This window comes from Pimephales promelas, chromosome 2 (genome assembly GCF_988280905.1).
Source record: "Pimephales promelas chromosome 2, fPimPro1.hap1.1, whole genome shotgun sequence".
In the NCBI taxonomy this organism is placed as follows: Eukaryota; Metazoa; Chordata; class Actinopteri; order Cypriniformes; family Leuciscidae; genus Pimephales; species Pimephales promelas.
The window spans coordinates 4,575,483-4,587,873 of record NC_142770.1 but is presented as its reverse complement, the minus strand read 5'-3'; the positions used below and the strand labels follow the sequence as shown (position 1 = coordinate 4,587,873).

General features: G+C 35.8%; 2 protein-coding genes across 2 annotated transcripts in view; one reads left to right on the top strand and one right to left on the bottom strand.

The window, feature by feature from the left end:
* Positions 1-12,391, top strand: part of LOC120486601 (uncharacterized) — a 147,053-nt gene that overhangs the window by 35,644 nt on the left and 99,018 nt on the right. The gene's annotated exons all lie outside the window — the stretch shown is intronic.
* The window catches only part of LOC148995746 (uncharacterized), a 33,182-nt gene that overhangs the window by 18,231 nt on the left and 2,560 nt on the right, over positions 1-12,391 (bottom strand). Inside the window, exon 4 of the mRNA XM_089121122.1 lies at positions 5,796-6,113. Coding sequence (XP_088977248.1) covers positions 5,796-6,113 — 318 coding nt within the window. The remainder of the gene's footprint in view (positions 1-5,795; positions 6,114-12,391) is intronic.

Below are 12,391 nucleotides of genomic sequence, written 5' to 3'. Positions count from 1 at the left end.
GTTGTGCACACTGAAAATCTCAGAATCAATCCACAAATCATGTTGTTTTTATTTTTAACCCAGCTCTACTTTTGAGTGTGTAGAAAAATCCACATGCACAAAGTTTGTAGGATTCTGCATAATCAGTATCAACATGTATATTGAAATCACCAAGTAATAAAACAGAAGAGGATAAATCACAAAAAAAGGGTTAATTATATGGAAAACACTAAAGTGCAAACAGAACAAACTGAAGTGTAAACAGCATAAAAACATGCTTAAACGATCCCTTTTTTGTACTGAAGGTAATGATAATGACAGTTGAGTGTCTGATTCGGCAAACCTCAATCACACTAACTGACTGCAACAACTTATTGCAATGTCTGTTCTTGTGTTGAATCAGTCCTTCCTCCTGGGTCTGAACTACATTAACAACCACCACACATGTTAAAGAGACAAAGTTTTTCATATTTTTGCATTTGTAATTAGCTTGTACTTCTGACTCATCTTCCTGTTTGTCTACATTTCCTGCAGCGCATTATGACTACAGCAACAATCATCAAAGATCCAGCAGCTGAAATCAACACTGTGTACAATAACGGCAGACCTTGATCTGTAATGGAGAAAAGGAACCATAAGTGTGAGTGAATGTGAACACTAACATCAACACTAATAACATGAAAGAACAGTTTAATTAACCCTCTGGGGTTCTTCGTTTAACAGTCACACTCGGGAACTTCGGGTCAAAATTGACCTAAAGGGCGGGATTCATATTTAAAAAAGAAAATCACTTTTTTTTTTTACTTGTTTTTTATAATATTTTTTCTTTTCTTTTTTGGTGTTTTGAGAAAATTTCAAAAATGCTAAAATTTATAATTAGTATTAATGCAATAATTATGACCAAATTTTCTCCCATTTAATATAATAGAAAAAAATATTAAATTTTTTTTTTTTAAAAGCTTTATTTCATTTTGGAGTCAAGCCTAGGCCTCATAAAAGCAATTTTTGAAATGAGATGGACAAACTGAGCTTTTTAAAAATGCAAAATGCATGTATAATCTGAGTTTTTTTTGTGTGTTTGTGTATAAAGGTGTGTGTGTGTGTGTGTGTGGATGTGTCTGTTTTGCACTCTTGATGTTTTATAGATTCACCCCTTCACTGTTGTGTACTTTTTTTCAAGATCGTGGCTGATTTGTAGATTTTACGCGCAAAAAAATACTCAGTATTTTCACATTTTTGCCAATTTCCCATTCATTTCCTATGCGGGTCATTTTTGACCCGAAGGTCCTGAGTGTGACTATTTTTCTTTCGACCACTTAGACTTTTCAAATCCTGTCCCCATTTTTTGGGGGTGTTCATATACCAAGTACCATTAAAGTCACCAAGTTTCGGACCATTCCGATGAAGCTACGATTTTTAACATTTTTTTTATTTAAACGCTTCGGGTCATTATTGACCCGAAGAACCCCAGAGAGTTAATAAACACACATATCTGATGAGTGGTGGTGTACCTGCACATGTGTGTGTGCAGAGTGTGTTGATGTCCAGATGTGTGGTCTGGTTGCTGATGGGATTGTTCAGCACACAGCTGTAGGTGTTTTTATCCTGATATTCCACCTCCAGAGGTAGAGAGAGACTGATGCTGAGATCACACACACTGATGCTGGACAATACACTCATTCCTGCGTACCAGGACAGAGTCGCATCACACACACTCAACACTGATGATGAACACACCACTGAACAGTTTAATGATGATGATGAAGAACAGTCTCTGATGATGTTAGGAGTGCTCAGACGAGCTGGAAAACATGAGAGAAAAAGGAGAAATAAGGATGAATCTACACAATTATTTTCGCTGTTGTGTGTTGATGGTCTGATTTTTCTAGGAGTTTGGGGCTGGTTACAATTTATTGAAATGGCCTTAAACAATTGCTAAATTAACAGCAAAATATAACGTTGTATATGCATTTCATGAGTTTTGACAATGCATGGTTGTGGGAATGTGACATGGTATGTTTACATGTACTAAAAAACAACTTTGTCTAAACGATCCCTGTTCACACAAATCTGTGAAAACGCCTAAAAAGGCTGTATTATTATGCCAGGATGTCACTTTGTCAAGAAACACCGCAAGAACACGTATCATACACCTGGCACAATACGGCTCCAGGTGCGGCCCGTTATCATTTTACGGTTATTATTTTCACATCCTGAGTCACATTGTTTAAATAGCAAATGCATTTGCACCCATTTGTGAGCCCATGGGCTGCTGGTCTGAAAACGAGGTGTGTTCAGGGGCATTGTTGGCGAGTTGCTATTCTGAGGAAACTGATGACTGCGCCATTGACCAACTGAAACCTGGTCTAAAGTCAGTGGTGCTATATATATATATATATATATATATATGTGTGTGTGTGTGTGTGTGTGTGCCACACCAGCGCCAACTGCAGTGGTTGGGGCATGTGATAAGGATGCCACCATGTCGTCTGCCCCGCAGAGTACTATATGGCCAATTACATCATGGTCAACGCTCAGCTGGGGGTCCGAAGAAGCGCATGAAGAACGCCTTGGGAAAGTGTAAGATCAGACCTAAGGATCTGGAGGATGTTGCTGCTGACCGCACCATCTGGCGACAGCTATGTGGAGAGGGGGTTTTGTACACTAGAGATGGAGAGGACAACCAGAAAACAGCAGAAGCGAGCCAGGAGAAATGCAGCCAGAGCTGCCAATGTGACAACCACATGCATATGCCCCACCTGCAATAGAGCTTGTGGGTCCAGGATAGGACTGTTTAGCCATCAAAGATCTCACCGTTAAAAGGCGTGGACGTCATCATCGGATCTCGATGGACAACCGAAGAAGAAAAAAAAAGAAGTGTGTGTGTGTGTGTGTGTGTGTGTGTGTGATTTATCTGACCTCAGTGAAGTGAAACAGCCTGCAGACGGTCGGTTTAGCCAGTCTGTCTATTTCCTGACCAGAGCCCCAATTTATACTTGCTTAATGCGCTCTTTAAAAAAAATAAAATAAATATATATATATATATATATATATATATATATATAGACCATTTCACAAGATGTAAACAACACTGGTCCAGAAGCACTTCCTGTTTCAGTTTGTAACTGTTTTCTTTATTTCACATGTAAAGAGAAAACATCTTAAAGATGTTTATTTAACTTTTTGATTCAGTTTTAAATGTTCTGTTGGTTGTATTTTATCCCAGCTTTTATGTAGTGTTAAAAAACTGAAACAGGAAGTGCTTCTGGACCAGTGTTGTTTACATCTTGTGAAATGGTCTATATATATATATATATATATATACACATTTTATTTTTTAATTTATTTATCATTCTTTAAAGAGTGCATTACGCAAACATGAATTGGTGCTCATTTCACACATGTCTAGTATCTGTAAAACCACATTTTTTCATGTTAAAAATATATTTAAATTACATCATATGCTCTCAATAAAAAATGCAGAACAATTAGTTCATGCGTTCATGACCTCAAGGCTAGATTATTATAATGCTCTACCGGGTGGTTGCCCTGCACGCTTAATAAACAAACTACAGATGGTTCAAAACGCAGCCGCTCGAGTTCTTAGCAGAACCAGGAAGTATGACCACATCAGCCCCCAGTCAACACTTCATTGGCTGCCTATTAAACATTGTATACATTTTACAATATTGCTGATTACTTACAAAGCACTAAATGATTTAGCTCTGCAGTATTTGAGCAAGCTCTTAACACATTATAGTCCTTCACGTCTATTGCGATCTCAGGTTTACGTTTTTGACGTAACCCAAGTCACCAGTCAGTAAATTAATTTGTGATTAAGTTCGTACGAAGAAAGGAAGAAACCAGGCTCGGCATTATTGATCTTGACCCTCACACTGGGCTTCACACAAACTCTTTCCACTTTAAATTCTAAATCTTTTCGAACTGAACTGCACCCGCGAATCCTCAGTCGTGTGTCTCTACTCAGCTACCGTTTCCTCAGTGGTCTTAACCAATCTCTCCACACTATTACTGCAATGGTTTATCATAATACACTTGACCTACTTACTCATCGCTCATCTAACAGCTCTCTCTCTCTCTCTCTCTCTCTCTCTCTCTCTCTCTCTCTCTCAGTGCGGTGTGTGTTTGACTCATGCACTTTACTTTGCGTTTGAGAATGAAACGTGATACCATCTTCAGAATCATGATGAGAATCGTTTATAAATATTTTTATTATAAAATATATAATTTTATAACATCATCTATAGTTATTGAACAGCGTTTAATTTTATCGTTTCTTTATTAATTTAATAAATAGATTTTACTAACAATACAAAATGGAGGTAACAGTGAGTGACTTAAAATGGAAGTCAATGGGGCCAATCTGTGAGAGAACTTTTTCACTTGACATCACAACAACGTAAATTTTTTTATAAACTATTTAACAGCTCAAATAATATTAAAATAGGAATTAATGTTTTTATAATTAAATTAGCTTCATATTTCAGCTTTCAAATACAAATACTTCCACCTCGATTTTTAAACATTTCTTGACAATTCAAAAATATAATTAATTATCCTTAAACTATAAATGCTGTTTGAGCTTGTACTGAACACAAAATATCCCTTTAAAAAACAAAAGTACACTGTAAAAAAAATATGTTCATGATTTGTAATCACAACATATTTTCTTTTGTCAAATCAATTTAAATAATTTATGTGCTTCAGATTTCTGATGATTTAATCAATCTCAATTTTTCCATTTCAATGAACTTAACAATTTATGGCAACCAGGTTACTTCATTGTTTAAGTTAAACCAACAATATATTTTTTTTACAGTATATGTGCACTGTAAACCCAAATAATGTAAGTTGGTAAAACTAAAATAATTTAAGGGTTAAGAGTTAGCAGAACTTGTTATTTTTTTTAACATTTATATTTGTGTTTTATTTTGTAATCATACATTTTAATCGCTCTTAACCTGAAATATTTGAGTAAGCTCATTCATCCATTTAAAATGGTAATGTACACACAACTTGTATACTTTAAGTAGTGGAAATTTGGTTGGATTTAACCAGCTAATTAAAAGAAATGCTACCTTGCTAATTGTTGACAATGCTTTGATAGCATTTTCATAGCATTTGATGCAAGAGTGCAACAATAAAAAAGCACAATAAACACTACTAAATCTCCCTCGTAACATGAATCCGACACACAAAAAATATTTTATAACACTTAATTTTAGCATTTACTCCCCTTTAAGTGTCATGACAATTCATGCTTGGAAATAGCAATCCCAACCCATTTTCAATTTAATTTAAAGGGATACTCCACTTTTTTGTGTGGAAATATGCTCATTTTACAACTCCCCCAGAGTTAAACAGTTGTGTTTTACTGTTTTGAAATCCATTTAGCCGATTTTCTGATATTTAGAAGAATATCTGTAACCAGACTGTTTCTGGTCTCATTGACTACCATAGTATATTTTTTTCCTACTATGGAAGTCAATGAGACCTGAAACTGTCTAGTTACTGATATTCTTCTAAATATCAGAAAATCGGCTGAATGGATTCGAAAACGGTAAAACTCAACTGTGAGTTGTAAAATGAGCCTATTTCCAAAAAAAGTGGAGTATCCCTTTAAGTTTGACTACATTATAAGAAACAAGTTCATAACAATGAAATAATTTAACCTGTTTTATGAACTTGTGTCTGTTAATTTAGACACAATATTAAGTTGGCCCTACTCAAACCTGTTAATTATTTTGAGCGATAGTGTTATAATGTAAAAGTTTTAACAAAGGATCTCCACTCACCATAGACAGAAACACTGAATGTTTTTGATGTCACTTTCACTCCAGTTATCTCTAGTTCATAAACTCCAGTGTGTTCAGTCGTGGTGTTCATGATGATCAGAGATCCAGTTTGATGATCCAGCTTCAGTCTGTGTCTGAATCTCCCATCAGGACCATCATGAGTGATGAAAATTCCAGAATCTCTGCTGATTTCAGCTATAGTAAAATATTTAGCTCCACATTTCCACAGTATATCTTCATCTTCATGTATTTCAGTAAGATCAGTGTTTAGAGTAACAGAATCTCCCTCCATCACTGACACCGAATCACCAAACACACCTGATGAACACACAGATTTACACAGATTACGGACACTGATGGTTTACAAAGCCTGAAATCAGCTTGAGAATATTCAAAACAAGCACAAACACAAAACAAAATGTAAAATATTAACTATAAAATATCAACCTTATTGGTGCAGCGCATCCTTACAGTTTCATTTGTTTTAAAGTGGAGAGAACAATCACTGTTTAAAGTTTCAAAATTGATTGATAATAAATGCATGATAACTATATAATAAGTACAGTTTTACTTGTGTTATTTATGTCAGATATTTAGATCACTGGATAGTCTGCATTGTAAGTTTTCTGCATATTTTCACTTGTGAATTTCCGTGACATTTATAGAGTCGTAGCCACAGAAATATTTTTAAAAAGACAAAAAATGGCCTGATATTTGAGAGCTCAATGGAAAGGTCACACTTTCTGAACATTTACATTCACTGTGGAGATTTCCAGACCTGAAAATGTCACTGTAAACTTCCTAATCATAAAATAGACTGTATTCAAAGTTAGAAGATCTTGTATTATGTTAATAAAATATTCATAATTCTTTTGTTACATAAAAGCAGATGGAAATAATCAAATTCTAATTTACACTGAAACGGGAAAAGATCAAGCCATGAAAAAGCTTTTATAACTTACCAGTCAGACTCCAACAGCGAATAAAGAATCTAACTAATGTTAGGACCCTGAGATATTTAGTGTTCATATCAACTGTCCTTGAGTCCTTGAGTAAATTCTCTCTCTCTCTCTTTGTAGACATGGTTGTGTTTCAGATGGGCGTTAACCCTGTTAAACTGAGCAGTGATTGGTCCTGCTAAGCACCTGACCAGGATAATTATATATACAGTGCAGTAAGGACCGCCTAAACACTCAATGGAGGCCCTTGAGCCTTGTTGGTTTAGTGCTTTATGCTATTGTACTTTGTGTCTAGTTTAAAATCTGATTGTGCTTCTCTTTACCTTTGTTCGTTTCCTCATTGTTCAATTAAGAGTGTTTGTTGTGAATCCTACTTCTGATATTCTCCTTTATCTGACTATTGCCCGATTGACTACACCTGATTCTAACTTGTCGACCTGAGATTGAAAGGGTTAGTTCACCCAAAAATGATTTAATTTGAGAGGTGGATCACTGCTTCATAGGCTCCTTAGGGATCAAACTTGGCCCAGAAAGTCATTGAAGAAAATGTTTAAATATTCCATGTGACTACAGTCAGTGTTGTAGTACTCGAGACTCGGACTCGGTCTTGAGACCATATTTTAATGGTCTTGGTCTTGTCATGGACTCGTGTCCAGTTGGACTCGGAATTGACTCGTACTCTAACATTTTTTTTTTAGGACTCGGAATTATTCCCGAGTCCACTCGAGTTCAATTAAAAATATTTTTCATGATTATTAATGTATGTGAATAAAATATTTCTTTAAATTGATTGACACGCCCAGTGATTGGTGATTTTCTAGTGCACAACTGCGCATGACAAATTGTAATAAAATTACTTTTAACACCACCTACTATGTGGCCTTTTTATCCTAAACTGATCATATTTTTTAAACTCTAAGTAAATTTAGTAAAAAAAAAAAAAAAAAGTAAATAAAAAGTAAGTTCTCTAAGTAAATAAAAGTAAATTAGGTAATCAACCCTCACTGGTCTCGGTCTCGACTCGGACTCGACCGTCTCTGGTCTCGGACTCGACTCGGACTCGACTCTCTATGGACTCGGACTCGACTCTCTATGGACTCGGTCTTGACTCGGACTCGACTCTCTCTGGTCTCGGTGTCGACTCGGACTCGAGTGAGGTGGTCTCGACTACAACACTGACTACAGTGGCTCAACTATAAGTTTATCAAGCGACGAGAATACTTTTTGTGCGAAAAAACAAACAAAAATAACGACTTTCTGCCCACAAGGCAGAAAAGGAATAGTCGAATAAAGTCGTTATTTTTGTTTGTTTTTTCAGCACAAAAAGTATTCTCGTCGCTTGATAAACTTATAGTTGAGCCACAGTAGTCACATGGAATATTTAAACATTTTCTTCATTGACTTTCTGGGCCGTCAAGTTTCAATCCCTTAGGAGCCTATGTAGCAGTGATCCAGCCCTTAAATTAAATAAAAAAATATGGGGTGAGTAATTAATGACTTCATTTTCATTTTTGGGTGAACTAACACTTTAAGTGTTTAAATATACTTTTTTTTTTAACGAGTAATTAAAAAAAAAAAATTAACCAGACTAAGGGATGTTGGATGTTTGACGCCAATTTATTTCTTTTTCCCCCTTATTTATGGTTAAGGGAGTTAGGCAAGTTAAAGGTTTAGTTCACCCAAAAATGAAAATTCTGTCAGTATTTACTCACCCTCATGTTGTTCCAAACCCATAAGACCTTTGTTCATCTTCAGAACACAAATTAAGATATTTAAGATATTAAGATCGCTCCTGCATTCTAGTCCATAGGCTTCTTGAGGGAATGACACTTGCTGGCATTGAGAAGTCATTAAAGACATCGTTAAAATAGTCCAAGTGACTACAGTGGCTCAATTTTAACTTTATCAAACGACGAGAACACTTTTTGTGTGCAAAAAACAAACAAAAATAACGACTTTATTTCAACTATTCACTTCCTTCTCCATGGGCCTGTAGTCAGTTAACGTAGTGTGATAGCGTAAAGCCACGTCACACGTAGGCTCACTATTGGCCGACGCTGGTCATGTGTGTGATGCGTGTGAGGTACAGTAACAGAAGCTTACGCTATTAAACTAGTAACCTGACTCGCGCAGAGGGAGAACGACTGTTCTGTCGTTTGATAAACTTAAGATTGAGCCCCTGGACTATTGGACTTGGACTATTTTAACGATGTCTTTAATGACTTTTCGAGGACAGCAAGAGTCATTCCCTCAAGAAGCCTATGGACTAGTATGCAGGAGTGATCTTAATATATTAAATATCTTAATTTGTGTTCTGAAGATGAACGAAGGTCTTACGGGGTTGGAACAACATGAGGGTGAGTAAATACTGACAGAATTTCCATTTTTGGATGAACTAACCCTTTAAATTGTTTTTTTTTTTTTTTGCTTTCTTTCTTTTGTTCGAGGTTATTTAGTTTCTAAAAAGAAGATTGTTTTGTGTGTCTTGTCTGCCCCTGACGCCAAACCCTTCATGGTAAATAAAGCTCTTCTCATGGCATCTCTGATAGAGTGACTCCTGTTGTGGCTGACCCATACGGTCGTTCATGTGTCATTTTCTTCAGTGATTTTATTGACTAATTATTTATTGCATAGCTGTGGATTTATGCACTGTATCACATGTAATTGTCACACCTATCTGATATCAATTACTATAGCATCATGGACTATCATCCAAGTATGTGGTGAGCGGTGTGTTCTTTTTATTTTTATCTGTCTGTGTCAAGTGTTATGCCTTGGGGGATATTGAGGTGTATATTGCTGTTCTATTTACGTCCTTGATTGTATTTTGTTTGTATGAGCACACTGAAGCAAATCCCTAACAACTTGTAACGAGTTGTATGGCAATAAAGTATTGAATCTGAATCTGAATCTTATTACACAATTCTTTTTCTGACCTTTTTCAACCTTGCCCCTGACAAATAACCCAAACTACAAAAAAAGACTAAAACCAACACTAAAACTAATAAAAACTAAACTAAAACTAGGCATTTTCAAAAAATAGAAACTAAACTAAACTAGTAATCCCACTTTTAAAACTAATTAACTAAACTGAATTTGAAACAAAAAATTCAAAACGAAATAAAAATAAAAACTAATGAAAAATGCAAAACTATAATAACCTTGGGGCTGACACGGAGTAAAGCCTTTATACTCGACGCGTCCGCCTGAGCACGGCAAAAATGACAAGTTGATTGTTTCACCACAGCTTTTTTTGTAACAGCGCGCGCGGCGCCACATCCGAGAATGAACGATTACAAACAGAATACAGAATATATCCGAGCTTGCTCTGACCGTCGCAACTCTGTCGTCATTGTGTTATGACAACTCAACTATTTTACTCTGAGCGAAAAAAAAATGGAGTATCCCCAGTGGAGTGTTCTTGATGGATAAAAAATATTCTTTATTTTTATCAAAAAGTTCATATTATTAACGCCTCAATGACAGCTTTTCTTCTCAGGCTGTACAGCGACCGGACTGTTTCAGATGGATACATGTATTGTGTGAATTGTTGATGACCTACATTCAAAAATGAAACACTGTAGTGATTTTAAAATTATGTGTGTTTATTCAAATTTGTAGTAAATGGAAAAACCAAGTTAAAACCTTGTATGATCTCACTGCACTGGCTTTATCTCGATTCAAACTGAAACCTAATGGGGTTTTGATCCGTTGGGTGGACACACACACGTCATGTCAAAATCCCCAGTGTACATATGTACACTCTCGGTGTACATATAGGTCCAACTCCAGGGTGTTAAAAAAATGAACACTGAAGCAAGTGTACATGGGGATTTTGCTGTGTAGGCATTCAGTGTTTAGTTTGGTGAAGAGTTTGGGTTTCACTTCATTTGGATGGTCCCTTTAACACATTCAGTTGACTATATGTTGCACCTACATCTACTAACTCTCACTAGAGTATTAGTAGAGTATTAGTAGACTGGTAGGGTTAGGAATAGAATAAGTTTAAATGTAATTGCAAAGTTACTTATAGTCAGTAGATTGTCTTATGGAGAGGAGCATCACAATAAAGAGTTGGCAGATATTAAAGAGCCCCTATCATGGATTTTTGAAAATGACTGTTCATATGGTGTGGAATATAGCTCTAAGGGAATGAAAACATCCTGCAAAGATTTATATCTGAAAGTGCATCGTATATAAAGTTATTGTCTTTCAAAAGTGAGAGTCGACTCTGAGTCTATGAAATGAATTGTTTTTGAAACGAGTCATTAGCTGGCTGTCGTGACGTAAATACACATTGGCCGCGCCCAGTTACTGCGCGCGCAGACGGAAGTGTAAACTTGAAGTCTACACATTCAAATACTTCATCATAGCATCATGTCGAGAAGACGCTGTGTTCTACAATGCAAAGATAGTTCAGCCACTTTGTTTTCATTTACGCATGTGAAGAATCGGTAGTTAGAGGTCATATTTGCAACGATACCACATATTATAAAATTTATAATATTTTTGCATATTATAAAAACAAATTTTTGGTTTTGTTTTTGTTAAATGTTATATGTATGAGGCTGTGCACACCCTTCATGAAATGTAACAATGATATGTGTGAATAAGAATATCCTTATAGGACAATAAAGACTCTAATAATAATATTATAAGACAAATAAAGTGTTTTATTATCGTTGCATGCATGTTAAACTGTTTTTGGGAGCTCTTAAAACAAAAATAGGAACATTTCAAATGCTATGATAGGGGCTTTAAGCAGACAGTCTAATAATGAGTAATTTGTCATGTGGTTGCAAAGTTACTTCTAGTCAACAGGATGTTCAAAAGGGACCATCAGTGTTACCAGACTATCTTCCTGTACTTCTACTATAAACCGTTTTTAAGCACTTTAATCTACTAGGGGAAAAAACATTAGAAACTGTTTGACACTGAGGGAGACACTACTGTACAGAACAGATGCTGTTCTGGTATAAAACAATAACAAAATAACAAACCCATTTACTCAAAGTTGAAACCATTTACATAGATTTTAGAGATCCATGCACAGATACTTGTGTTAAGAGGGTATCTACTGTCTACAATGTTAATTGTTTACACAACTCAGAGTTTGTAAAGATGTGAAGAACAGTTGAGGTTATGATAAATTATGATGAATTTTATAGCCTAGGGCGAGGAACAGCCAAGCAAAAGTTTCAATGTGGTGATCAAGAGACCAGTCTGAGAACCAAGCACAGAAACATTAACCAGCAGTACAAACCAAGTCAAGTTTGTGACCTTTTGAGTTGTGCTTGAAAAAATAAATAAATAAATGATTCAGTATTGTAGAGTATCAGGACTCAGTTGACAGTTTTATAGCGAACTTAGTTAACACAAAGCCTCCCCCTGGCAAGAACCAAAAAGTTGAGCACACCCACACCCACATACACTGACTCTCTACGGGACTTCCCCAACAAGTGAACAAGTCAGCACTTTCAAAATTTTTCTGCCATTCCCCACTTCGGATTCACCCCAACAAAATGTTAATAATAGGCTTGAAGTTTAACTGTTAAAATTGATTTTATTACTATCACATTTTAAAAAGTTTGCAACAAATAAGAGAGAAAAAAGTGTGGACGTGTTGTGCTTTGATTC